The sequence below is a fragment of the Sorghum bicolor genome, chromosome 8 (genome assembly GCF_000003195.3).
Source record: "Sorghum bicolor cultivar BTx623 chromosome 8, Sorghum_bicolor_NCBIv3, whole genome shotgun sequence".
NCBI classification, from domain to species: Eukaryota; Viridiplantae; Streptophyta; class Magnoliopsida; order Poales; family Poaceae; genus Sorghum; species Sorghum bicolor.
In genome coordinates this window covers 1,372,602-1,399,871 of record NC_012877.2, presented here as the reverse complement: position 1 = coordinate 1,399,871, position 27,270 = coordinate 1,372,602, and the positions used below count along the sequence as shown (strand labels likewise).

The following is a 27,270-nucleotide window of genomic DNA, read 5'->3' as shown; positions in this document are numbered from 1 at the left end:
GGCTCAACACAGGTAAATGTGGTGTACAATCTAGTTTTCTCTCTCGTTAATAACTTTTAGTTAATATGTTCACCTCTTCCATTGGTTCACGTTAATATGTTCAAATTTTCCATTGGTTCAGATACATGCACATTCCATTCCATGGGGTAGTACCACTTTGGTAAATGATGCTAAGTTAAAACAAAAAGGCGGCATGAGTCATCTACTTTCATGGATGTGGAGAAACTAAAAAATTATTTCTCAGCCAGGTTGATGCTTTCTCATGCGTAGGAAAGGAAGATGGTGGTTCTGACGTTGGTCCCACAGGCACAGGCACGTCGATGCTCAACACCGTTGTTGAGATGTTTTCTCAGCATCGGTCTTGGTAGCATTATTCAGTCTAGGTAGTCTAACAACACTAGGTGAACACTTGGCAGTAAATGCCGCCATAAGATCAAGCATACAGATCATAAAAGATATTATACGCTCAGACACCAGCTTTTCACAAGTTATACTTGTTAGAGCAGTGTGGTCAGGGGGGCCTTCCCCTTGCTGGTCTACATTTGAATCCTGGTACAACTTCTTAAGGCACACAGCCTGGGGGCAGCTCCCCCTATGCTCAGGGTTTTTTACTATTGTTTTTATAAGCTAAGGAAGGAACTTTTGACACACAAACACCATCATAAAAACAAGCACACCTCACAGGAACATAAACTATGGAAATGCACAGATATTTTCACGGTAAAGTATTTAGACATCATACTTATATGTACCTTCTCAATAGCCAAGGACACAACCATCATCACTATCAGAGTCATAGTCTGTTTCATCCATAAAAGGCCAACATATACCAGAATGTCCTTCATAATAACCACCTTTACTAGGATGTTTTAAGTCATACACATCCTGATTCTTGCATCCATAGCAGTGACCTGATGCAATAATATAAAATAATAAACTCTCAAGATACGAAAATGTAGTTCAATTAAACAAAAAAGATTAAATATGTAATGCAACAGTTCTGCAATGTATTTGTAAGGGTGGAAAATCTGACTTGATGTGAAATATTTGTTCAGTTTAGCCCAATTGTACATTGATCTAGAATTTTAAAATAGACATCTGATAATCTTTATAAAGTTCATATTTCAAGAAAATTACCACAGTCATTTTGCTCCAGCAGACAGCAGAGAAAGGATTTTACACCAGAAAACTGCTTTACTTCAGCAAAATAAAGTTTTGAAGTCCAAACATCAGAATTTCCATGCTTTTCCTCAATAGTGAAGTTATAGTGATGAAAAATCTTGTCATGAGACTCAACGCTGAAACATTGACTGTGAAGTTCACCAAACTTGTGCTCGATGCCCTACAAATACATAAGCAAACAATTACAAACGTAACCTCTGATTGAGTTACATCAAAATAAAAAGAAACGAAGAGTGTTGAGTGTTGACAAACCTCACAATGTAACTTTTCAGCAGAAATTGTGAAAGCTAAGAGGCATTCCTCACTCATCCATTTGAAACCATTCTCAATTGTTTTCTTGTAAGAAACTTTCTTCATACTCTTGCAGTACTCCTTTACCTCCTTATCTATAAGATCATATAACTCATCTGAATCAATAGAGTTCTCTTCTTGATCCACCTCAGGGAGAAAAGACACATCATCTTCATAGCCTCCCAACTTCAACCTAAAAATTACATTTTGATTTGTTAGAAAGAACATCTTGGAAAGATAAAGTGCCTAGTAACTTAGGGTTTATGGCAAGAACAATAAATCATAAGTTTAACTCATTTAGAACAAATCTTAAGCTTTTATGTAAGAGTAGAAACCTCTTAAGAGTGAAGTAAGACATTAGTCTCCAACAAATTGTTATGAGATATAAAATGAAGTTAAGCATATAAACAAGGACAAAGACAAAACGAGGTGTCTGGTTTGAATAAGTGGGGGTATGGATTGGACAACACATTTGGATTGGGCAGCACATTCAGCACCCGAATTCCTTGAACCAAACACTCAATATACATTCCTAGCAAGGATTCTCATGACAAGAAACATAAAAATGAATTATGAAAGAAGTACTTACATCTCTGAAAACCATTCGTCAAATCCATCGTCAAAACCACAAGGATCCATCACAACCCTAATCAAGATCACAATCCTGAACTAAAATAACTAATACCTCTAAAGCTTACGAAACATGATCAAATTAACAAGAAGGCAATACAAGAAAACTGATGGTTGCAAGATAAGAGACAGTGGGGACAAAAATAAGGTGAGAATAAGGGTGTGATTGGTTGCGATTGAAGGAGGCATCCAGGATGGTGATGAGGTTCAAGCCCATGACGTTCAGTACACAAGTATACATGCAGGTTTGTTTGGTTTTTAAATAGACTGAACCAAGATGAAGAGAGTTGTTGATTGGTTGGGTATATGAAGAATTTTTTTTTGTGTGGCTGCAAATGGACCCTAACATCTTACTTGTATCATCTCAGCTTGTATCACGAGGGAAGCTCGATTTCTGCGTATGCATTGCCTGCATCAAGGCAGCCTCAAATGCATGGTCTCGTGCATCGTTTTCATTCAGTAGAGGAAACCAAACACAACGCTCGAACGAGACCACTCAGGTAAAGCATGCGAAGACGGACTGATCCAGCCTACTAATCAGCCCCTAAAGGCTCCCTAGAATATTACATAGAATTATATAGATCACATTTCACTACACTAATGATGGTATTCATAAGGAAATAGAAAATATATGTTCGCATGTGGCTTTATTAGGCATAAAAGGCTGACAACAACATTACGATGGTTGTAAGATAAGAGACAGTGGGGACAAAAATAAGGTGAGAATAAAGGCTCCCTAGAATATTACATAGAATTATATAGAGCACATTTCACTACACTAATGATAGTATGTATAAGGAACTAGAAAAATATGTCCATATGTGGCTTTATTAGGCATAAAAGGCTGCACAACATGAATGAAATACCAACATTACAACAAGAATAAAGCCCATTTTAGTCCCAAACCAATAGCGATAGCTAGCCATTATCGGCGTATACGAAGTAAATAATTCAAAGGAGAAGGTAGCATACAGGGGCAGATATTTCTCCTTGGATGAAACAACCCCCTCCACAAGAGGAAGTCTCTCTCCTTGAGAGACCTTACCAAGGGACCCAATACCATCCCTATTCGCCTCCAGCTCTCTCTCTCTCTCTTCTCAGACCTAAACCATACACTTCAATCCAATTAGAACAAATAATATCTAAAAGAAGTAATTATCAACTTAGAGCAAATGATAATGATTTACAGGCTGAGGATAGCATACATGGTCGAATCTTTCTCCTCCGTGGATCTCTGAATCTCAAAAGAAATAACCTCCTCTGCAAGAGGATGTATCTCTGCTTGAGCAACATCAGAAATGGACTCATCATCCTTACTTGCTTCCAAATCCAATTTCTCAAACCTAAAGCATCCATTTCAATCTGATCAGAACAAATAATTTATAAAATAAATCCTTAATAACTTAGACCATATGAAAAATGGCAACAAGTATTAAGGTTCATTTGGTTAAACAAATCTGCTTATAAGCTTAGGATTGGAACCTTTGGAGAATTGCAGAATTTTGCAAAGACGAGAGAGGAAGTTAAGATTATTAGCTGATGAAGCAGAAATAAGACGCGGATGCTAATGGGTTGAGGGACCAACCCATCCTACTGGTTGGTCTGTCTGCGGTCACCACCATGGTGGGAACGTGGGGTGATATAACATTCTTTATTTTTATACTAGACATATCCTTCTGTGGAAGGAGATGGAGATAGATCAGCAGATAGTAAAATGTGACATACTAGAAGAGTACTTACAGCTGTGACATCCAATCAGGCAGTTGATCTTCTTCTTCATGCAAGAGTCTCTGATGTTGCTTGATGTCCATACTAGAAGAACCATCTTCTTCATGCAAGAGAGTCTGCTGTTGACTGGTGTCCATACTAGAAGAACAAGGTAGCACAAACTAGGAAATTACACCATGAGCGCTTTTGGATATAGCAACACAAATTATGAAACTGTGGTAAAAGCAAAACAATCTTTTGGATATAGCAACACAAATTATGGAACTACAGGTAAAAGCAAAATAAGTAGGGAACTGACAGTATGATAGCATTTATCAAGCAATGAGAGAATAATGGATTCACCCATTAGTTATTAGTCAGACCATTTTCAAAGGCACAAAGATTGTGGGAAACGAGAACATGAAGCACTATACAAGTGAGTATATGAGAATTGAATACGGAGGTAACATACATGGTCGAACCTTCCTCCTTCGAGGACCCGCGAATTTCTGCAGTAGACTGTGAGGTTTCAGCAGCCGCCCTCCTTCTGTAAGATTTGCTTCTTCTAGATCTCTGCCTTTCTCTTTCTGCTGCCCGCCTCTCTCTTTCTGCCTGCCTCTCTCTTTCTGTTGCTGCTCCCTGCCTATGCCTAAATACAGTAAAATACAATAAGAACATTTGAGGGTAAAAATATCAATGCGTATAGAAAGTTAAAAATGTAATCTTTTCCCTGAAAAGAATACTTTTTAATGTCATCCGTTGTGCATATATACTGTAATCAAGAACTGAACTGATTTGGGTGGGGCGGATGATTTTTTCCCCGGAAATAAGAATATCTGATGTTGCCTGGTTTGCTTATCTCTCATATAATTGAAAAAAAATACAAAGCCAATTTGCTCCCTACTTTGTCCATACATCGCCCTAACTGTGCCCCTATGCTTCATTCACTCACGAGGCTACAACCGCCACTATCTTCTCTGCTACCCCTTCCTAAGTCCCAATCCCGTTCTCCTGCATTCTGTCGCTGCCCAGCCCCAAATCTGCATCCCACCGCATATCCCCTCGGTAAACCCCCCCCCCCCCCAACCCCCAAAACGCTCTCCACCATCTCTCATCTCATTGTCGGCCTCCGCTATCCTGTCGCCGTCACCCTCAGCATCCTGCCACACATGTCTGGCACACAAAGTCCATCTACATTGGTTTGCTGATACTCGAAAGCAAATCCGATTTGTTTGCTGATGCTCAGGAAATAAAGAAAAAGGACTAGACTTGTTTATTCAATGCATTTTTTTAACTAATCATTCATTAATTGTACGCCGAGGACAAACAAAGTCAAACCACGTCTGCCAATTAAGATCTTGTTGAGTCTACATGCAGCAAGATGCATTACTTTCCACAATACTGATCGGTCAGATGCTTAATTCTATATTATATTAGCTCAAATAAATAAGCTTGCTAGCACCACATTTCTTAGAACTCTATTTTGTTAGGGTAACTTTGTTCTGTGTTCGTAGAACGACCATATTGATGCGATTGTTTTGGTTTGTTTAGATGCCTTTCACTTCCCATCGAGTGAGCAGAGCACGGGCTAGTATACTATAGAATCTAGAGTAGAATAAAGAAAAGTAGACATATAGCAAATGCACCGTTGTAATGCTTCGAAATCCGCTTGGAAAGGCAAGCGAAAGGGCGCTTGGGAATGCAATGGAGAGGACGCGGGCGCATCCTCTAGAGGTGTTGGCGCGGGCGCGTCCTCATGAGAGGCACCAGCGCCGGCGTCAGTGCATCCTCCGGAGGTGTTGGCGCCGGTGCGGTCTCGTTGTCGGAGTCCATTGTGAGCGGCCGGCGGCGGGGAGAGGTGGGTCGAAGAAGGCGACGGGGGAAAGTGTGCGTGTCAGTGTGAGGAGGTGTGCTTTGAGGTGGGCGAGTTTTGTTCTCTTGCTTTTTCTTTCTTTTATTATTATTTTTTCCGACGGGTTTGTGAATTTAGAGTTGGGTCAAGATTCAACCCAGCGATAGGAGAGTTTATGGCCCATGTGTTGGATAAACAAGGATCCAAGATTTCGAAGGAGGAGGAACTCTAAAACGCCACTAGCCGTCCTCCAAACTTGGCTCCTCAGTAGACCCTGCCGGCTTGGATGATGAGGTTATTGTCGGCGTTATGGTTTGGGGTTTCAAGAGGGAAGGTTTTTTTTAAAAAAAAAAGGAAGGAGGGGCACATTTCACAAAATCTAAGGGACGGCAGGTCCCACGCCCATAAGGTCCTGTCGACGGCGACGATGGTCTTCCCTAACTTAGACGGACTAAGAAGAGGAGTCCGGAGAGGCACAATGGGGATAGCGATAGGGTGGTTGCCCAGACGGTGGGGAGAGCAATGGGGTGATTTGAGGCCCTATCAATGGCGGAGACGGCTAAGCTAAGTGAAATGAGGACACCATAGCCAAAGCTCATCGTGGTAAGAGGGGAAAGGGAAGAAAGCGGCCTCCAAGTACGATGTGGAGGAGTCGGCAGCGGGTGCGAGGCTGTTCGTTGGTCTGAAAAATTATGGCACTGTTCGTTAGTTTATTATAAGAGAAAAACACTGCTGGTTAGTAGAAAAATACAGCTTATAAGACAAACGAATAAAATGAAAACATGAGTCGTGTGTTAACATGAGATTACGCGATGTGCTAGTAGCTCAACCACAGTAAGTCTATCGGAAAATTACCTTTCGGCGACGGCGAGTTGCGTCCCGTGCCGGTTCGGAAGACTTGACCGCCACACATCGAGGAACAAACGAATATATATATAGGGCCGCCGGTGTGGCAGAGGGAATCCGTTTCTCCTTAGGCCCTGTTTAGTTCCCTATCCAAAAATTTTTCATCCATCCCATCGAATCTTTGGACACATGCATGAAACATTAAATGTAGATAAAAAAATAAACTGATTACACAGTTTAGTTGAGAATCGCGAGACGAATCTTTTAAGCCTAGTTACTCCATGATTAGCCTTAAGTGCTACAGTAACCCACATATGCTAATGACAGATTAATTATGCTTAATAAATTTGTCTTGCAGTTTCCTGACGAGCTATGTAATTTGTTTTTTTATTAGTTTCTAAAAATCCCTCCCGACATCCTTCCGACACATTCGATGTGACACCCAAAAAATTTTCATCCCCGATCTAAACGGACCCTTAGAATCAGGACAACCCCTGCCAAACGGAAGCAAGAATCAGAAACGTTTTCCAAGATCTTCTTTTTTTTTGCAAAAAGAAAAAGAAAAAAAGAAAAGAGAGAGGGAGAGAGAGTAGCGAAAAGGGAAACTATTCCACAATAGAATCAGTTTCCCTCTTAAAAACGTTCCCGGGAAAACGGAATTGCTACGACACCATAGAAGAGATCTCTGTCGCCGAACAGATATAATACAACACACACGCCTTTCTCGAATAATACCTTTTGTATGTATCATGCATTTCGAAACCACTCCCTTGTTTAACGTACAGTAATACTACCAGCCTCTCAAGATCAAGAATAAGAATAATTACATGCACAAAGAAAAATGGCTAAACCAACAGCTGTATATAGCCGGCATGCCTCTCTATAGAACCCCTGCCCAGTACAACATAGGGATACAAGTCGTCGTTCGCACATCTCATCCACCTCTACCTACTGCGTTGTCACGCTCTTCGCCAGATTCCTTGGTTGGTCCACATCGAATCCACGGAGAACAGTCAGATGGTATGCCAGCAACTGAACCAAAAACAGCAAAATGTGTTCAGTCAACAGAAAACTGCACGAAGATTTTTAAAAAGAACAATAGAAGAAGAAAAAATCTTAGACAAACCTGTAATGGAATTATGTTAATCACTGGCTGGAGACAATCTGCAACCTGTGGAACTTCAATGACTCTGCAGGATCCACTAGGGCATACAGCGGAAGCGTCTCCCCTCGAGCACATAACTATCAGGCGCCCCTTGCGCGAAAGGAGCTGCTGGATCACCGACTGCTGCTTGCTGCAAGAGGTGGAAAACCAACCAGCTCAGGGGTTTCCTGTTATCACGTAACCAAAACCGACCTGGTACTTTTCAAAAACTCTGCTTCATCATCATTACCTGAAGCATGCGTCGCGAGTCGCAATGACAATGATGGGAAGGTTCTCGTCCACCAGGGCCAGCGGCCCATGCTTCATCTCGCCAGCAAGCATGCCTTCGCTGTGCATCAGCGCAACCTCCTTGACTTTCAGAGCACCCTCCAGCGCGGTGGCATAGTTGTAGCCTCTTCCGAACACGAGGAGCGACTCTGAATCGATCAGCGACGAGGCAAGTTCCTTCATTTCAACATCTAGTTTGAGAACTTCGCTAACATTGCCTGTGTCATAGTACACATTTTGGAGACATCAGTTAAAACAAGCCTTTCCTTTATCTAAAAAAAAGGTTAAAACAAGCCTTTTGCTTGACTGCATAGCACAAAGTTCTAGCTCAACGTACTTGAAAGGTTGGTAAGTCCACTGATGATAGTTTCCCTTCTAGCTTGAGTAGATATTTGATCGGATCCAATAGCCAACGCCATCATCGCCATGGCTACTATTTGACTTGTATATGCCTGCAAGATTGTCAGGTGTTGTTAGGACTTCAGAAAAATCGGATACCTTCTTTCAGTTATAATGAAAACAGATAGCTAAAAAGGGGAGCATGTTGCAAAGGGGAAACTTATATAGACCAACCTTTGTACTGGCAACACCAATCTCACAACCAGCATTGATATGAACTCCGCAGTGTGTTTTTCTAGACAGTGTGCTTCCAACAGTATTTGTTATGCCAACACAAAGAGCTCCATTTTCTAGTGCATAATCAAGAGCCATGAGGGTATCTGCTGTCTCCCCAGACTGACTAACAAAAACTGCAGTGTCTTCTCTGTAGATGGGACCTTGTCTGTCCAGCAAGTCACTTGCAACCTCCATAGTCACAGGAATACCTACCATCCAAATAAAGCAATGAGAAAAGCAAAACCTAAAGAATCATTAACTAAATTCCGATTGCTTTGAAAAATTCCAAACTTTTCTTGGTAAAGACAATACAGCTGGAGTAATTGACTGGGCTTACCAGTCAGTTCTTCCACAAAAGGTCTTGCAGCTAAGGCAGCATTGTAACTTGTTCCACAGCCAATAAAAACCACCCTTCTACAGCGCCTAATTGTTTTGAGATATTCCTTCAGTCCACCTAGAAGAACCCCGCCATCCTTCAGTCTACCCCTCATTGTTGTTTTCAATGAATGTGGCTGTTCATGGATTTCTTTTTGCATGAAGTGGTCATAACTTCCTTTCTTTATTTGCTCAACTTCCATCTCAAGAACAGACAATGCTCGTTGCACAGATGCTGGCTTCTCTTTGTGCGGGTCAAACTTGAGGATCGAGACACTACCATCCTGCAATGCTTAAACCAATTAGGCATAGAAGGTTGGAGATCATATTTCTTGGAACAACATCATGGTGAGTTGTTGAGAGGGAGAGAAAACTACATCTATGATTATCAAGGCCTAGAAATTGTAAAATTGTAATAGAAGAACCTTCAAAATATATACCGGTAACACAAACCAGCAAATGCATGTAAAAATAACAATACCTTAATATGACAAATTTCATTATCTTCAAGAGCTAAATAGTTCTTCGTATGCTCTACAATAGCACATAGATCACTGGAGAAGAATAATTCTTTGGGCTTTCCGTTTGTTGTCAAGGTTTTGACATCATGAAATGATTTCCCATTCTGTTGACCACTCAATTCCTGAAACACAAGAGATAATGGTCATGATTTTTACATTCTACAGGAAAGGCTTCAGATTCAAAAAAGAGGACTGTAAGATTCATATAGCGCAATAACAAAAAATGAAGTATGGTAATGTAAAATATATATTACTAAAAAGGTTGCTCGTAAATGAAATCAATCTTGAACTACCTAACCCCATGGTTCTTATGGTCAAACAGTGTAGAACAAAACATGTGGCAATTAAAAAGTTTGTTACTATATGAATGCTTGAGTGTGGATCTTGTTAAGAGTTTCCCTTGATGAGAGAAAACATATGATATCAAAAGGCAGTTATAGGGTATTATCCGATGGCTCAATGCAAATAATGGAACTAATATCTTCTTTAGTGCATTATGTTTACAAGTTACAACAATGCTGTTTTCCCGTGTCAAATAGTTTTGAAGCAGATGACGGCAATAAAAAACATAACTTAGGTCCCATTGTAATGGAAAATGTAGCTCAGTAAAAACACACAAAAAAAGATTTATTTTAATTTGATCGTATTAAATCTACCCAAAATCCTAAAGAGTACAAAGATGTTATTTCACTCACATTGACACCAAGTATCAGTTGGCTGCCTCGTTTGCATGCAATCAATTCATTGGGATAGTGTGGACTTTTAAAGATAAGTGCGTAGGCTCCTTCAAGCTGCCTCATGACTTCCATAACAACTTGGCTAAACGTTACATCACCTGAGGAAATGAACAATAATGTAAGGAACCGCCATAACTAGAAGACACCGATGGGTTCAGTCAGCATGAATTATTTTGGAATGCCATAATGACTATTCTTCGAAGTTTGTAGCAGTCTGCACATCTCTACATGCTAATTGGAAGTGTTTAGCATAAATAGCATAGATGTGTATCAAGTATTGCCTAATCTGCTTCCTAGGAGACAACATTAATAATTTAACCATCATGCAATACCCAAAAGGGTGTACTAACTTACAAGAAACTACAGACTAAATGATCCAGATAAAATATCAGAGGGTATTATATTTTCAGCTTTTGTCTACAACAGCAGCATTGTGATTTCAAGGATATATAAACACACTACCTTCTTCATCATGAGATTTATCGAAAACGAACTTTGCTAGCTTAGGAATGACTTCTGTGTCTGTATCAGACTCAAAGGTGAACCCATGCCTAGTTAGTGTCTCTTTCAGCACCTGAACAGATATGAGAGAAAAATCAAGTTAGACTTGTAATTTACCCAGTTATATCATATGGTGCCACGTTAATTTACAAAGGAATCAGGAGGATGCACATGATCACATACATTGAAGTCTATATGATGGTTCAGACTTGAGTTCCATATAAATGTCCATAAACACAAGACCAACTTTTGAAATCTAACATTGAGTATTGCGAAAAATTCACATGACTCGAAAAGGAAATTCAGGATTGCAGTGGATAACGCAGAACTAAAAAGACAGTTCTTGATATTCCATTTGTTAAACAGCAAAATAATGTACTGCATGAAGTAACCATTCATAAGTATTATATATGATCTTCAAAACTAATAAAGGGCAGATTCTCTGCTTAAAAAATTGGAGGGAAGATAAGGAGACATCCCATGTGAAGGGAGCTCAAAGCAAGTGTTGGTACAGGCATGTGATTTCAATGATCCATGTGCACACACAACTGTAAAGACTATATAGAACAAAACAAACAATACGATGCACAAGGATTCCATCAAACAGTGTCACAATAACAAGTATGTCGCCATATGAAACCAAGAACATGCAAGAGCTGTATTTTACATTATTATACAACATCACAATGACAGAGTAAGCAGACCTCATAGTTGGTGATAATGCCGTTGTGGACAACCAAGAACTCATCACCGGCACCGGACGATTGGGGGTGGCTGTTCCTTGGAGCAGGCACACCGTGCGTGGCCCACCTGGTGTGGGCAATCCCAGCATGCACACTGAAGGCAGCATCCAGGTTCACATCCTTCTCATCAACCTCTGAAAAAAGGGAACACAATCACAGAAGCTGGAGTAAGATTTAGCTTCTGAGCTACTCCTATAGTTCACGAATTACACGCATTACAAGAGGACCACTACAGGACGGAGTACCACCAAGAGTGTGATGGAAGGTTGTACAGCATCAGCTTGCAACGGAATTCAAAATGGGGAGCTTCAGGTGCCTATACTTGCATACGATTTCTGACAAATGGCATAAACAAAAGAAGCCTACTTGATATGATCATATGAATGGCCAATTCTACATTCAGGATTTGCTAAGGAGCTAGAAATTAGAATTCGAGATGATATTGATGGGAACAGAGATCCTGAATTTTGGGAGTCAGCGGTTCCAGTATATGATGATGAAAAGAAATGCCACGCGATAACAGTAGAATAGAATCGTCAAAAATTATTGACAGCAGTTAACAAAATCCCCCCGAAATTGTGACCCAAGCCCCCGGTCAAAATCGAAGCTTTCCGGTAGAGACAAGTCGGCCCCGAAAATGAAAAAAAAAAAAGAAGGCGAGAAAAATATCCCAGCTTTGCGGCAGGAACAAAAAAAAAGAGAGAGATTTGAAACGGAAGAGGACTGACTGACCGGAGTAGACGGATCGCACGAGGTTCTCGATCTTGCCCTCCTGGCGGAACACGAGCGGCGGCGCCCCGGCGTAGGCGGGGGAGGGGGAGGGGAGCTGGGCGGCGGCGGCGTCGGCATCGAGCGCGATCCCGGAGGAGTCGTAGCCGCGGTACTCGAGGCGGCGGAGGCCGTTGAAGAGCACCTCGAGGATGTAGCGGCGCTCCCGCGAGACGTTGTAGTTGAGGTAGGCGAAGATCCCGCACATCCTTCCTTGCCCGGGTGCCGGCGCCGGCCTTCTAGAAGGTTCTGGAGTGGGGGATAAGGACAAACAATGGGGGGAGTTGGTGTGCTAGTAGCAGAGACCGTACCGAGAGAAACGGTTGCCCTTGGGCTGGGTTCGGTTATAAAGGAAGGACCGGGCGAGCTTGGGGAGGGTGAGAGAGAGGGTCCGTTCCGTCCAGTCCGGGAGCGGGGAAGAAGACGACCGGACGGGTGCGGAGGGGAGAAGAAACGCCGAAACGGGCAGGAGGAGAAGCCGCGTGGCTTGGCCTTGGCTTGGATGGACGATGGCCGACCGACGGCGACGGGGTCAGACGAACCAATCCATGGATGACGCGCACAGATTGCAGAGATAGGACAGGAGTAAAATTTGCACAGCTGAATTTTCACACGTGCCAAATGCAATACTGACGTAATACTCTCTCCGTCCAAAAATTTGTGTTTTTCTATTAATAATCAGGACAAATCAGTTCACTCATAGGAAAAAAATATTTTTTAAGAGCAGAGTAACTTCCTTGGTTCTTGAAAAAAGTGTTACATAAAAAGGATTCATGTTTGTTGTTCAAACTTTCTTAACCTCTTACAGCTATGTTCAGCTAGATGAAAATAAGATTATTGTTGATGTGAGAGAAAAGCACTATTTAATGGTTGAATAGTGTTGATAAGTCTAAGCAAATATGACGTTGATTTGTATAAAAAATAATAATATATGTATTCCCAAATAAATTTATTGTGAAAATATATTCCGCAGTCCATTTAATGATATAAACTATGCATCATAAATATTAATGTTTTTTTACTTATTTTTGATCAAAACCCTATAAAGATGGCGAACTTGTTCTCTCAAAAAACCACGGACTAAAAACATATTATATGTCCTCATATACACTTCCTAATATAGGTGGGTGGACATCGACAATGCGAGGGAGGTATCCAAAGCAACAGAAGATGATGGGGCGGTCGGTCAGCTGACAAAAGTGGACGGGGAAACTGGACATGGGCAGCAAGGTGGGCAACCGGGTGGCAACAATGGTTGGCGTGGCTAGATCGGTGGAAAAGACAGAGTTGATTGGGGGAATAAAGAAAATAATATAGGAGGATGACAGATGAGGCCAAAAAAAAAAAACATGTGGGCTCATGGACGTCCGCTAGTTAACGGTTCTGTTCGCTTGAGCTTATCAGCCACTACTATCTAGCTATGGAACAATGTTTTTCTCATTAGAATAAATGAACATCAACGTAAGCCGCAAAAACGATCAGCCGAACAAAGTTGATGATCACAAACCCCACCCCCCTCCAACCACCTAAGGAGGTGTTTGGTTGGGAATAATAAAATTTAACATGCACCGTAGCATTTTCGTTTTATTTGACAATTAGTGTCTAATTCTGGACTAATTAGGTTCGAAAAAATTATCTCACAAATTATCCTCTAGTTATTGTTTTAGTTTTACAAATAGTATATATATTTAATATTTTTTATTTATGTATCCAAACATTCGATGTGAAATAACTGAACACAAACCCATTCCCGCAACCAAACCGGGATGGTCCCAACACATTCAAGCCTTGTTTAGTTCCAAAATTTTTTGGGAAATCGACACTGTAGCACTTTCGTTTGTATTTGACAAATATTGTCCAATCATAGGCTAACTAGGCTCAAAAAATTCATCTCTTCAATTCTGACCAAACTGTGCAATTAGTTTTTATTTCCGCCTATATTTAATACTCCATGCATACGTCTAAAGATTCGATGTGATGAGGAATCTGAAAAACTTTGTAAAATTTGTTTGGAACTAAACAAGGCCTCATCCACTCAACTAGACATAACTGTAGTGTGATCTCATTTCTCACGACCAAACACTAATAAAAGCAGAATGATCATAGCCTAGGAATAATCAGAGCTAGGATAGTATCTCATTTCACTTTGTCTCTAATATCTAAAACTTAAGATAGTTTTAACTTAGGAAAAAAAATTAAAACATCAAAAAAATTGAGACAGAGGTAGTAGTAAAATCATAAATCTATATAAAAAAAAATAGGTTAGCTTACACATACTGTACTCGTGGAATAAACAGCCGTGGAGCGTAGAAGATCCGACGCAGCAGGACCAGGGGCAAGCAGGACCAGGACCAGGGACCTAAGCGAAGCGAAGACCGCACACCGCAACGAGTACGCCATCCTTGACTGGAAAACAAACCCCACGTAGGCTTAGGCCTTGTTTAGTTTCAAAAAAAATTCAAGATTTCACGTTCACATTAAATTTTATTTACGGTACATATATAGAGCATAAAATAAAAACTATTTGCATAGTTTATCTGTAAATCGCGAGACGAATCTTTTAAACTTAGTTAGTCCATGATTAAATAATATTTGTCAAATAAAAACGAAAGTGCTACAGTGCCAAAAACCCAAAACTTTGGGAACCGAACAAGGTCTTAGTAAAAAAAATCAAAATTTTTCGTCACATGACGTATGCATGAAATATTAAATATAGATAAAAAAAGTTAATTGTATAGTTTATCTATAATTTACAAGACGAATCTTTTGAGTCTAGTTAGTATATAGTTGAACAATAATTATAAAATACAAACGAAAATGCTATAGTAGTCAAACATAAAGAATTTGCAAACTAAACAAGACCATAGTCGTATAGAGAGAGAAAAAAACAGCATTTCAAAACTAAATCTCTTCTCTACAACTAAAAAGACTCGGAGGTCATCGTCAGCCCACGCTAATCGCCCCCCCCCTCTCCGTAATCGCCCCCCTCTCCGTAATTAACCCGCTCCTAATCGTCTCCTCCGTATGGAAGAAGGAACCGCAGCACGGTGGTTAAAAAAACACAGCACCTCGCTTGAGAAACCTGCCCTCGCGCATGCCGCCGCCGTCCGCACACGCCTACCCTGCGCCCTCGCCCTCGCCATCGCCGATTGCTCGGCACGCGGCCTCTCCGCAACGGAGGTAGATCGGCATCGCTGCACTGTCGCCATCGATCTCACTCTCGCCATCGCCGTCGATCTCACCCTCGCCATCGTCGTCGATCTCACCCTCGCCATCGCCGGTTGCTCCTGGCGCTCTGCAACTGCTCCGAAAACTACGTCGTAGTGGACCGCAACTTCTTCAATGCCTCCGCTCGTTGTTGCCACCAGGTGCGCGAATCCCTTCCTGCTGCACGAAGATGTCCTCCTCGATGCCGATGCAAGCGACAAACTCGATCCTGCTCTCCTTTGGTTGGAGCGGGGCACCTATGGATGATCGATGGGAATGTCCACGAAACCATCGACTCTGCTTCATGTCCTCCTCGCCGTCAGCTCTGCTTTGGAAGTTTGGACGGGGTGGGAGTGGCGTCTGCGGGGTAGTGGCAAGGAGGCAGCAGGCTGGCGGTGCTGGCATGTCAGGATGACCTCCAGAGGAAGGCCGGTGCAGCCGTGCAGGGGCATTGCGGGCCCTGCAGCGGCGCTTGCCTGACCAACATGTGTCTCCATGCCACCATCCCGCGATGCGAGTGCCGCTCATCCAATCTCAAAAGTGTCTAAACTGAAAGGCTAACAATTTGAGTGACCATGTGCAAGATGCCAAGATGGGTACCCAGTTAATCTGCACATGTATGATCTCAGCCATGGGATGGCCTCGCAGCCCTCAGCGCCAAGCTGATGATCCTCGGCAAGGCCATTGAGGCGATTTGGTGAGTATTATTGGTTCTTTTTTCCTCTTCCTGCTGATCACTATGCATATTAGATTAGCCTATGAACGAATTTTTGCACTGGGTTAGGATTGAGAATTTTAAAAAAGTGTTTGTATGCTTCATGTTCCTTTGCTAAAAACTATGGAAATGGTAGATTCTTAGAGGTGATTGTTATGGCATAGTGGGTAATTATTTGTATCTCAATCTGGCAAAAATTTATGAGAGATGTATTGCTGAATTATGGATTCTTGGCAACGTAGATTGTGGATGTGATGGAAAAAATATGTCTGTTTGTTTTAGCTTTGGATTGTAAAAGCATGCCCTAACTATTGTTGGCTGTGCACCTCACTCTCTCTCTCTCTGACTATGGTCTATGGCATTCAGAATGGGTAGTGCATCAGATACATTTATCATTTATTTTTACTATACTATATTTTTGTTTGATTGCTGATTAAGAATCCTTGCAGGGAACTGCCACCCCACTTATTATCATGTTGTGTGGGATGAGAATAATATTACCACTCACTGATGGTGATTATAAAACTCAGTCCAAATTTTTTTGCAGGTGATGTTCTACAAGTAACTTAATCCCCTTAAGTTTTGGCAATTGAATTGTTATCACTGGCTTATGTAGGTGAATGTTAGTTTATCCGGGCTATCTTTAATCTAATTTATTTTCAGTTTTTGGCCATCTTGTCGATCAAGGTAAAAGTACCTTGGCATGGATATTAGGTCGGGAGCTCCACACAAGAGACAAGCTAACATATGTCCTTGATTGTGATAACTTAAGACATGGCCTGAACAAGAGTTCTTGCCATTAAAGCTGAAGATCGTGCTAAAAATATAAGGAGAGGTGGTAACTATCTGGCGAAGACGGACATGTCTATCATATTTAATGGGACTCCCATGAAAGTAAAACCAAGTCTTTCTCTTGTCATTATTTTATCTTTCCAGCATTTTGCAGTTCATATTTTCTTTCAGCTATTTTGGATAGGTGAAGTAGTAAAGTTATTTGCCGAGGGATTGGGAGTTTAGGATTGATAAGTCACTCCATGCAAGCCATTTTCTTTCCCCTTTGGTAAAGTGATAATTGATAAATTTCTGAGTTGTTGAAATGTTTTTTCTTCATGGGGTATTTACTGAATGCATTCACGGAATGGCCACTTACACCTCTGTTCCATATGGGATCACAAGAACTTATAGTAAAATACACTACAAAATTAGATGGGCTCACCTAAGTGAATATGAAACAGTCGGTGCCAGGAAGATCAAAACTTGGTTTTATCTATTGTGTCTAATGTTTTTCTATCGGTTGTGTCTTTTCTCAATCTGAGCTGTCTTTTAACAAATTGGATTTAACGTCGAGCCATTGTTCGATGATTTTTTCCTAGGACATGTTATTGCAGAGTGTTGGGCTATAGGCTCATGAGTCAACTGATGATTGAGAGAGAATCTCTTTTTTTTTTTGTTGAAAACATAATTGGTGCACACTTTATTGTTGTGTATATTTGTAACATTCAATTGCAAATGGCAGCATATCAAATATCTATGGAAATCCATCAGAAACATGTGAAAGGATAAATACATCTAGCATTTCAATTGGCAAGAAATATATGAACTTTGGCATTGTCTCACGACTAACTAAATGTTTTATAGACTACTTATATGCTATTTTCTTGTCAGGTCTGATCCATCATAAATACTTGGGATATTTGGGTCTAAAAGGTTTATGCTATTATCAGTGTCCTTGTGGCTAGCAGTGGAGATGGAGATCTCAAAGAAAGAACATGGAGGTGAATGATTGAGAAAATGTCACCATATGATGGATGAGTGATTATTGGAAGTTAATCATTTGCAGGTGCATTCTTGCTTTTAGCTATCTATATTTTTCCTACCTATCTGGTTGGATACGCAATATATCTACATGCAAATTGTTTTAGGGGTGTTTAATATCTGAGGCTCATGATTTTTTTTCTAAAATATTGTGACTATGATGTGTGTCTTGCGTTGCCTGTGGATCTTGGACGCAGATCCAGCTATTGAACACCCACTACCCCATGTTATTATATGATACTTTCACATTGCATTTTTGTGTTGTTTTTTCCATTGACAGATGGATGGAGACTATTGGATGTTATCAAATTGGCCATTGAATTCAGGGAAACCATGCTGAAACTTGGATGACACAATTTCTAAACTATATGCTGAGAGCATGCACAATACTGAAAAGTGTTTGACAAATTTGTTAAGTATGGTGTTCTTTTATTGAACTAGGTAGTACAAGAAGGTATGAACGAAGTGCTAGGACTTCTAACATTATCATTTACCTAAACCAAATATTGATCTTTGACTTCTGACATCGTTTAGACATGCAAGATCGTATAGCACAAGTAAACTTTGACATATCCCTTACCTAAACTAAATAATGCAATTTCTGCATGTACGATAGGGAAATGTATAGAATTAGTGTTTTGCTAAACTCCACCTAAACTGTCCACAAAATTGCATTTGCATCACTATCGATTCTTCTACTAATTGAATTGGGAAGCTGAAAATTGCTACACTGATTTTTTGGAGCCTCTCTTAGCTTCTTTTCCTTCTCATACGCAATTTTAAATGTATCTATTGTCTCTGAGTAAACTACCATTGTTGAAGTCCTTTAGGTCCGGAGCTGCAGTTTGTAGCACCAATCAATACAGCATTTCAACGTCTGCAAACTCACAGGCATCAACTAATTCAGTCATTGTTCCGGTGCCTTCACCTTCTAGCTTTCCATGTAGCATAACTTAGGTCCTACATATATAACTCATATTTTTTTAAACGCAACATATATAACTCATACATAGGAGTATATAATTGTTGATCCGTTGCAACGCACGGGCACTTAACTAGTACGACAAAAAAAAAACAGCAGCCCAAGCCCGGGCAAACCTATAGAATCGTCAGGTCGCGTGACCCCGATAGTTTTCTACGAGTCCTTTTAGGGTCCTTTGAATCAATCATTCATCCCCTTGGGAAATGGTTAAATCTAAACTAGGCCTTATACGTGTATTTTTCCACCAGCCATGACTCGATAAAAAAAATGATCGACGCCGGCGGCCAGCAACAATAGCAGAGGAAGCAGGGCCTTGTTTAGATCAAAAAGTTTTTAGATTTTAACACTGTAGAAATTTTGTTTTTATTTGATAAACATTATCCAATCATACAGTAACTAGACTTAAAAATTCATCTCCCGATTTTATAGGCAAACTGTGTAATTAGTTTTTTTCATCTATATTCAATGCTCTATACATATACCGCAAAATTTGATGTGACGGAGATTTTTGAAAAGTTTTTGGGTTTTTTGGGCAAACAAGGCCCACGTCTACGCAATAGTCACGAGTCCATAGCCCAAGAGTGAAGGCCAAAATTTCATCTCCATTAATTCTCAAATAACTAGTCTAGGACAAAGTTTATTGGTTCTTAAAGAGAGAGAGCTAACGACTTCCAAATAGCTAGTTTGAAAAGTTTTTGGTTTTTTGGGCAAACAATACCCACATCTACGCAATAGTCAAGAGTCCATAGCCCAAGAGTGAAGGCCAAAATTTCATCTCCATTAATTCTCAAATAACTAGTCTAGGACAAAGTTTATTGGTTGTTAAAGAGAGAGCTAATGACTTCCAAATAGCTAGTCTAGTATGATCTTTTAGAAATACCTCTCTCTCATAGCTCATATAATCCTCCATTGCAGTGTTTATTTTTTTTTATTATTTCTATGCCTCAACTAGCTAGCTTTTTGTAAATTGCCATTGCGGATTCCCTACTCACATTCAGTAGCTTGGCGCCTTGGCGCAGCCCACAGTTACATTCAATGACTCTTCAATCTTCTCCCGACCGTTTGACCTTCCGTGGTTCCACCTTCAAAACGTCTTTGTCGATGTATCGACGCTCTCCACTTATCACCATTCGTGATCACAGCCGTCGCTCGGTGTAGCTTGTTCGCTTGAGTTTACAGCCGAATATACTAGTCATTTAATATTATTTTTCTTTCACAACAAATCAGCGAACGATACTTTCTACTATAGCTTATCAGCCAAATGAACAGGATAGACGACAACAACGGACAAGCAGACCGCCGACGCCGCTTTCCGAGTCTCCCTCTATTCAATCCTGCTCAAGTATGGAATTTCCTTTCTAGCGTGAGGTAACCTAAAATCCCAAATCCTATCTCAAAGCTATTCTTTGCTCCTCGATCTACAATTACACAGGATGCTTGCAGCGTATGGGTTTTAATTTTGTTCTGCAAACAACGATTTGCTTACATTCCAACAAAAGTAGATATAGTACATACAGGGAATGAGGGCTCATCTGTTCATCTTGTCAGCAAACATGACACGCAAGTAAAATAAAAATAGAAAATTAGTGACTTTTTAATGCCTAATTGTGCATTCAATATTTAATAATTGAATTTACGTACCCTGGTGTGTCTAATTTTGTTGATTGGATAATAATTTGATAGGCCACCATAGCATAGTGGAACACTTTTTGAAAAGTAAGTTCTGAATTGCTTACCGAATCAGCGATCAATTTTATGAATGATTGTGTCATTTGCTTCGTTGAGCAAGAAATTCTCGATGCAATTCTAAATGATGATATTTTCAAAATATGGATGATCATACTCGCAGGGAGAAATTATAAGAGATAATCACTATTGTAAATAGTTTGTTTTGTCACGGTATGTTATCGTTACATTTATCCTTGTATGAATGCTTACTATTTGTAGTATATTATTCTTTCTATGTATAGTGTTAGATTATTGTCAACTATAGTTATAGCTCCAAGTCTAAGCCGAACCTAGTGATAATTTTTCTTAGATTCGCCCAGTTCACATGCAATCAAAGCTTAATCCTAATCCAACAACGACACATACGCAGTTGCAGGATAATTCCATTCTACTGTTATACTACCACTGCTCTTCAAAGCTACCTAAACTTTTAGTTTGACTGAGTTTATCGACAAGATTACGAACGTGTAACATTATAAATTTTGATAACTGATGAAACAACCCATGTTAGGTATTGCAGAATAATCGATTTAGAATAATTTAACTTGGGTAAATTATAAACTAGATATAGTTACATTTTGGCTTGGACAAAGGACTACCGTGTTATGAACCTCGTCGACCAAATCACAATTACAGCAGTCTTTGATAGTTTTGGAGATACTGTATAATCTAAGAAGAATAGAAGGAAAAGAAGACGGCCACTTTGATGCCCATTGCCTGGCAATCTGGCATATCTCTGAACCTTTATAGCAGCACAACACTAGCCCATTTGGCAGCCCGGTGACAGGCCCATTTGGTAGCCCAGTCCATGACATACCGGTTACAACCTAATTAGTCCAAACTGACCTAGCTAGCTTGTCTTATACTACTCCGTTACCGCCCCCCCCCCCCCCCCACCCCCCCCCCCCAACCCCAACACACACACACACACCCAAAAAAAAATGTCATTCTAAGTTCGAACTAACTTAAATTTAGGAAAATCTAACAGAGTTCTAACATTTGTATCTTAAAAAGAGATGTATTGTGAAAAACATATTATTTATCTAATGACAGTTGCTATGCATCATTTTTTTTTATATTTGTCAAAGTTGAGATGGAGAATGACATTTTTTTTTTGACAGAGGAGTATATATCTACTACTGTCGTCAGCGAAAACAACAAAACTTACTAAGACAAGGGACCGGCGGCAGGCGTATACCATTGCGCCATCACTGTCAACCTTGTTTGCGAACCTTAGCACACATTCAGCATACAAAATTCCAGGATGATTCTATATTCCAGCAAACCACAGCAGACAAAGTTAAATACTAACAGGCGTTCCAGAGAGTCGCAATTCCCAGCGGGGATCGCGGCAGGATAACAATAAGAATGACGTACTGGCATCGCATCCATCCATGGTATGATTTGTCAACACGACGCACACACACCTAACCCAACCTACAAATGTACAGCAGGGCAAGGCAGGACATGACAAAACCCAAGCACCCTAATCCCTATGCTTCTCTCTTGCATCTGCATGCTCACTGTCAACACTCCCTGCCTGTCCTTGGAGACTCCTTAAATTAAAAAGAGTAATCCAGTTATTGGCCTGCAGTACAGGTACAGCTTGACCTGTGAGCAAGCAAAGCAAACCGTGCCAATGCTGGGCGCTGCTCCTACGGCAACAACAATGCCTCTGCTCTGGACCATCATCCGTTGAAAGCAAGGCAGGCACAGATGTCCATCTCGCCATCACCATGGCGTGACTAGTGAGAGAATCACAACAAGCATCATGCCGCAGCAGGAGCAGGAGCAGGAGCAGGAGCAGGAGCAGCACCAGCACCAGCACCAGCACCAGCACCAGCTGCCAGGACTAGAGAGTGTCATCGTCATGAAGCCATCAGAGCCTCCTGAGGATGAGCAGCCACAGGAGCAGGAGGCCAAGCCCAGGAGGATCTACCAGGCGTGGAAAGGAAACAATGTGCGTAAGCCTCTGCGAGCTTCCAAGTTCCATCTCCTTCTCTAGCTCCTTTACCACCAGTAGCGATCTGTTCTTCAAATGGTTTGAGAACTCTTCAAACAATCGTTGCCGGAAACAGACCAGGATTTACTGACAGAGCAGCTTCCACCAACCATCGGCATGCAGATATTCCTGTGTGGCGGGCGGCTGATGTTCGGACCCGATGCACCGTCCCTCCTGCTCACGACGTTCCTCATCGTCGCCCCAACCATCATCTTCTGCTACCAGAAGAAATCCAGATTCTACGGCTCTGGTGAGCAGCAGCAACTGCATCAAGCAGCAGCACTGGTAGTCACCATCACAACAATCATGGTCAGTGTCTCTTTGAGCCATCTTTGCCAACTCCACCGTCTTCTCCTAGCAACCATCTTGAATTCCACGATGGTTTCAGCCTAGATATCTGAAACTGTGATCATCCAGGAGTTCAAGAATAAAATACCCCAGTTTCCACTGCAGCCCGAAACTGAACCATGGCTTCAAATGCAGGACCTTGTCTTCCTATCCATGACATCCGCCAGAGACCCAGGAATCGTGCCAAGGAACTCGAGAGTGCCTCCTGAAGCTGACGAGTTCCTCGGCTCCAACACGCCATCTATGGACTGGAGTGGCGGGAGAACCCCACGGATGAGGTTCCGTCGGACCAAAGACGTCATCATTAATGGCTTCACGGTGAAGGTGAAGTTTTGCGAGACATGCCTGAGGTACCGTCCACCACGATCCTCGCACTGCTCCATCTGCAACAACTGTGTCCACAAGTTTGACCACCACTGCCCATGGGTCGGCCAGTGCATTGGACTTGTAAGTAACCAACTCTGCTACACAGTAATTTGAATGTTGAAATTACCAAATTCTAGCTCCAGACCTCCACTGAAAGACCATCACCTATTTCATGACTGTTATGCATATCATTGACAATTTGACATCAAACAGAGATTAATTTCAGTAAGATACAAAATCAGACCAAACCTATCTTACTTTCCTGTTAGCGTCTCTGCTATTTTATCTAATTTATTTAAAGCTGTCAGCTGAATCCACAGAGATTAAGCAACTTGAACTTATGCATGCAACTAGCTGTACTATTTACCAAAACCGATCCACTTAGTTGTGCTTGACCAAACAATTAGTGTCAACCTAACTTTGCACTAAATAAACCAAGGGAAGTTGTAAACTCTGACTGGACTTGTTAATCAGATTAGACACCTAACTTGGAAAGTGACCTTCCAAACTTCTAATAGAAGTATTGAACCACACCTAACATACAGGCTTCGAGGACATAGCGTCATAGTTTGCATTAGCCATCCATAATCCAAAGTCATTTCAGAGATGCAATAATACCATAGAAGTAAACAGTAAGTTTTAAAATGTTGCATTCCTATCAATATTTCATTCTTAAATAGTTTCCATTGTCCTTGAATAAATAATAATCACCATTTTTTTTAATGCTTCTTGCAGAGGAACTACCGCTTCTTCTTTCTGTTCATAGCAACGTCGACTTTCCTGTGCATATTTGTCTTCATTTTTTCATGGCTGAGTGTCTATAGCCAAATGAAAGACAATGGAGGCTTTATCTGGAAGGCCTTGCGCAAGGAAGCATACTCATTTGCGCTGATCATATATACTTCCATTGTTGTTTGGTTTGTCGGAGGCCTCACAGTGTTTCATCTCTATCTAATCGGTACTAATCAGGTGATTGCACTTCCTTTGGTTGCATATGGTTTTTAGAATACTATTACAAACTCTGATCTTATTATACCAGAAATGGAGCAATGCACTTGACAGGACTATATGATATACCAAGTCAGTTTTGATATCTTGAACTAGCAGCTCCACAGATTAAGATCGTAATCCAAATAGGGAAATTTGCTCTGGGACTGGTAGGTAATAGGACTATAGTAAAAGCAACAGGGATTTGTACTGAACAAATATTTTAATTGGATTTCCGGAAATATCTACTTAAAATTCCATTAAAATGCAAAGACTGTACAAGCTACATACATAACAAAATAAAGAGGAAAATGTATTTTTACAACATGTAGTACATGTATAAACCTCCTTATGAAGGTTATGAACAGTATGTTATCCAAAATGTTAAGTTGATTACGATCTGCAGAATGCAAAGTAGTGCAAATTTTCTATAAGTTGCAATGCTGTTAGTACTTACCGCCTCCAACACTTTTAATTGATATTAATTACTACCTACATATTTTGCAGACAACATATGAAAACTTTAGATACCATTATGACAAGAAGGACAATCCCTACCGGAAGAGCATTGCAGCAAACTTTGCAGAAGTGTTCTTTACCAAGATACCACCTCCAATGAACAATTTTCGTTCATGGGTAGGTGAGGGCGCACTTGAAGCTGGATTCTACACTCCATACATTGGGCTGGATGTGACAATTCCAAGGGAAAAGATTGATCTAGACATGGAAAGCAAAGAAGTACTTGTTGGGGGTATGCAGATTCCAACGGTACTTCAGAACATAGACTATGGTTCCTTTGAAGAGGGTTCAGATGACAAGAACAGAAATGCTGGCAAAAAATCAGTGCATTTTCCTACAGCTTGGGCACAAGGAAATGGAAATGCTGGAACATCTGCAGGAGCTGCCACGACATTCAACGACGAAACAAGCGAGGATGAGTTTAATGAAATTGGCAGTCCGAATACAACTACAACCCAAGCATCTGCAGAAGCTAACACAGAACCACCAGGTGAGGGTGATGCTAAAGAAACTAATAGTTCAAATAGAACTGCCAAGTCTCTGAAGGAATGAGAAACTAGGTTTGTTCTACCTGTGTATGTTTGGTGACTTGTTTGTAGATATGGGCATTGTGATTTGTCAGTTGACATGATTATTTATAACATATAGGATACATACAGTACAATAACAGAGCCTTCTTATCCCAAGCAAGTTGGGGTAGGCAACATACAAGATTCTGAAGAAAGTTGAAAATGTTTCTAAGGAGAGTGTGTCCACCTGAATAAATTTTGTACATTTTTCATGCATTGTTCCTAATGTTTTTGCATTTCAGTCTTTCCGAGCATGTTGATCTCAGATGAGAAAAGTGGATGTATAAGTTGACTGCTTGCTTGCTTTCGTATGGCAGGTCAGGTTGATAAAATGGAAGTGACAGTGGATAGGGATGAGCGGAGGTGTAACACAATCTAGATATTGTACGAATTACAGCACAGGAGCAATTGATTTTTGTAGAAGGAATTCATACATCGTTGAATGATATCATTAATAAAACAACACCATTTCTAATTATTGTGAGTACAGTAGAATTGGAAACCAAACTTTCCAAGGTAAATGGAATGTAGGACACAAAAACAAAGTTCCATAGCTAAATGGCAGCATCATGGATCACAGATACATGAAGAAAAGAAGCTCTCACGGCTGGTAGACATCAGGAAGCTGGAGGCCTACACTGGCAGCAGATTTGTTCAATATCTTCTTCATTTCATCAGATCGGTCCACAGCTATGTTGTATGAGAACAGCAGGTCCTGGACAATCAAGCATGACGTAAAGTTAATGCAGTCCATAGTGCATGATAAGCTGATAGTATAGTGATATTGAGATTACATTTAATCAGGTCAAATCATGGAAATGAGCAATTAAACCACTATCTGTCCACATTAAGACTGAAATGAGCAAACAAATAGTGCAATGTATTATCCAGTTAACTTTTTTGCAAGACCCAGCATTATTCAATTATTTGCATGATTATGAACCATACTGTGCGTGTGTGCGCCACTAATTACCAAAACAACGATTGAGGATTGGGTTTGGCTCAGCCAACAGCTATCAATTAGACGGTTACTGTATAGCTAAATTGCCTTTGAGACTCTTAACCCAAAGTTTTTGTGATAGCGTTAAGTCGCATCACATTCTCTAAGCAACGCATCCCCTCCTTGGCATTTCATCGAACACGTGACCTCCCTCGTAGGAAAGGGAGCAGATCAACGCCGTTACCGGAGAGCACAACACAGACCAAACACTGCACACCGGAACACCACAGCACACGCAATCTCCAAATCTAATAATACCTTGTGGTGGTGGACGCTGGTGAGGAGGTAGGCATAGTCCCCGGCGAGCCGCAGCCTGGCCCTGGCGTCGGCCTCCGTGCCGGCGGGGGCGCGGAACTCGGCCGCCACGAAGTCGCGGAAGTGCTGCTTGCTGGCGCTCCCGCCGACGTGCTTCTGCACCGCCTTCAGCACCCGCCTGTACACCGCCGCCGCCATCGGTCCGTCCGTCGGGCTCCCTTCGAATTCGACTGGAGCGGCGACCGGCGAGGAAGGGCAGGTGGCGGCGGACGCGAGGGCCCGTGTCTCTGACAGTCGGGTGAGTACTGACCGTCCGATCAAGCTTGTGCGGCGGGGATCGAGATTACAAATGGTGATGGCGTTTTCTTGTTTTTCTTCGTCGTCTCGTCTTATATATATAAATAATAAATAATAAATAATTTGATCCATTGTTATGATGTACGTGATGTGGATTATAATGGAAGCACTACAAATTTGAAGCAATTTGCAACCGGGGCAAGCTGTCTTTCAACAAACAAATGATGGGAAACAAAAGTGTCCATCCAGTGCAACAGAAATTAGGAGTTTGTGGCATCAT

At 41.1% G+C, this 27,270-nt stretch overlaps 5 protein-coding genes and 1 long non-coding RNA gene across 9 annotated transcripts; 2 read left to right on the top strand and 4 right to left on the bottom strand.

Annotated features, from left to right (window-relative positions):
• Positions 710-2,398, bottom strand: LOC110429894. Its single transcript, XM_021446634.1, has 4 exons — positions 2,063-2,398; positions 1,435-1,666; positions 1,138-1,342; positions 710-911 (listed from the first exon to the last, which is right to left on the bottom strand). Exons 1-4 carry the CDS (start codon positions 2,110-2,112, stop codon positions 757-759), a joined length of 642 nt encoding a protein of 213 aa, XP_021302309.1. The 5' UTR covers positions 2,113-2,398; the 3' UTR covers positions 710-756.
• On the bottom strand, positions 2,496-5,643 carry LOC110429733. The gene is made up of 5 exons (XM_021446185.1): positions 5,578-5,643; positions 4,283-4,449; positions 3,844-3,969; positions 3,309-3,446; positions 2,496-3,206 (listed from the first exon to the last, which is right to left on the bottom strand). Exons 1-5 carry the CDS (start codon positions 5,641-5,643, stop codon positions 3,029-3,031), a joined length of 675 nt encoding a protein of 224 aa, XP_021301860.1. The 3' UTR covers positions 2,496-3,028.
• Positions 7,211-12,677, bottom strand: LOC8070372 (glutamine--fructose-6-phosphate aminotransferase [isomerizing] 2). The gene is made up of 11 exons (XM_002441689.2): positions 12,165-12,677; positions 11,394-11,566; positions 10,651-10,762; positions 10,147-10,286; positions 9,412-9,573; positions 8,893-9,214; positions 8,514-8,764; positions 8,278-8,392; positions 7,903-8,158; positions 7,635-7,803; positions 7,211-7,540 (listed from the first exon to the last, which is right to left on the bottom strand). The coding sequence occupies exons 1-11, from the start codon at positions 12,406-12,408 to the stop codon at positions 7,457-7,459; spliced, it is 2,028 nt and encodes a 675-aa protein (XP_002441734.1). The 5' UTR covers positions 12,409-12,677; the 3' UTR covers positions 7,211-7,456.
• Positions 15,174-18,461, top strand: LOC110429642. Of its 3 annotated transcripts, XR_002446745.1 has the most exons (5): positions 15,174-16,104; positions 16,572-16,669; positions 16,786-17,016; positions 17,788-17,962; positions 18,218-18,461. It is a non-coding gene; the product is annotated as an uncharacterized LOC110429642 (long non-coding RNA). The 3 variants fall into 3 exon arrangements; XR_002446743.1 differs by having other exon boundaries at positions 17,788-18,461; XR_002446744.1 differs by having other exon boundaries at positions 16,786-17,182; positions 17,788-18,461.
• Positions 21,913-25,891, top strand: LOC8071428 (probable protein S-acyltransferase 1). 2 transcript variants are annotated; one of them, XM_002442657.2, is made up of 6 exons: positions 21,913-22,607; positions 22,773-22,958; positions 23,133-23,444; positions 24,099-24,332; positions 24,858-25,359; positions 25,756-25,891. In XM_002442657.2, the coding sequence occupies exons 1-6, from the start codon at positions 22,419-22,421 to the stop codon at positions 25,815-25,817; spliced, it is 1,485 nt and encodes a 494-aa protein (XP_002442702.1). In that variant the 5' UTR covers positions 21,913-22,418; the 3' UTR covers positions 25,818-25,891. The 2 variants fall into 2 exon arrangements, with proteins under 2 accessions (XP_002442702.1, XP_021301285.1); XM_021445610.1 differs by having other exon boundaries at positions 24,858-25,758.
• LOC8071427 lies at positions 25,805-27,041 on the bottom strand. The gene is made up of 2 exons (XM_002441688.2): positions 26,697-27,041; positions 25,805-26,153 (listed from the first exon to the last, which is right to left on the bottom strand). The coding sequence occupies exons 1-2, from the start codon at positions 26,889-26,891 to the stop codon at positions 26,040-26,042; spliced, it is 309 nt and encodes a 102-aa protein (XP_002441733.1). The 5' UTR covers positions 26,892-27,041; the 3' UTR covers positions 25,805-26,039.

Coding starts and splice junctions, on each gene's coding strand:
- LOC110429894 (XM_021446634.1), bottom strand. CDS start 2,112: ATGGATCCTTGTGGTTTTGACGATGGATTTGACGAATGGTTTTCAGAG. Junction 1,667..2,062: donor GACGAATGGTTTTCAGAGAT/GTAAGTACTTCT, acceptor TGTAATTTTTAG/GTTGAAGTTGGGAGGCTATG. Junction 912..1,137: donor GCTGGAGCAAAATGACTGTG/GTAATTTTCTTG, acceptor TTATTGCATCAG/GTCACTGCTATGGATGCAAG.
- LOC110429733 (XM_021446185.1), bottom strand. CDS start 5,643: ATGGACTCCGACAACGAGACCGCACCGGCGCCAACACCTCCGGAGGAT. Junction 4,450..5,577: donor ATGCACTGACGCCGGCGCTG/GTGCCTCTCATG, acceptor AGGCATAGGCAG/GGAGCAGCAACAGAAAGAGA. Junction 3,207..3,308: donor GAGGAGAAAGATTCGACCAT/GTATGCTATCCT, acceptor TGTATGGTTTAG/GTCTGAGAAGAGAGAGAGAG.
- LOC8070372 (XM_002441689.2), bottom strand. CDS start 12,408: ATGTGCGGGATCTTCGCCTACCTCAACTACAACGTCTCGCGGGAGCGC. Junction 10,287..10,650: donor TAAATCTCATGATGAAGAAG/GTAGTGTGTTTA, acceptor TCATTTCCTCAG/GTGATGTAACGTTTAGCCAA. Junction 9,574..10,146: donor AACTGATACTTGGTGTCAAT/GTGAGTGAAATA, acceptor CTTGTGTTTCAG/GAATTGAGTGGTCAACAGAA.
- LOC8071428 (XM_002442657.2), top strand. CDS start 22,419: ATGCCGCAGCAGGAGCAGGAGCAGGAGCAGGAGCAGGAGCAGCACCAG. Junction 24,333..24,857: donor ATCTAATCGGTACTAATCAG/GTGATTGCACTT, acceptor CATATTTTGCAG/ACAACATATGAAAACTTTAG. Junction 25,360..25,755: donor AGCTAACACAGAACCACCAG/GTGAGGGTGATG, acceptor TTCGTATGGCAG/GTCAGGTTGATAAAATGGAA.
- LOC8071427 (XM_002441688.2), bottom strand. CDS start 26,891: ATGGCGGCGGCGGTGTACAGGCGGGTGCTGAAGGCGGTGCAGAAGCAC. Junction 26,154..26,696: donor CCAGCGTCCACCACCACAAG/GTATTATTAGAT, acceptor TTGATTGTCCAG/GACCTGCTGTTCTCATACAA.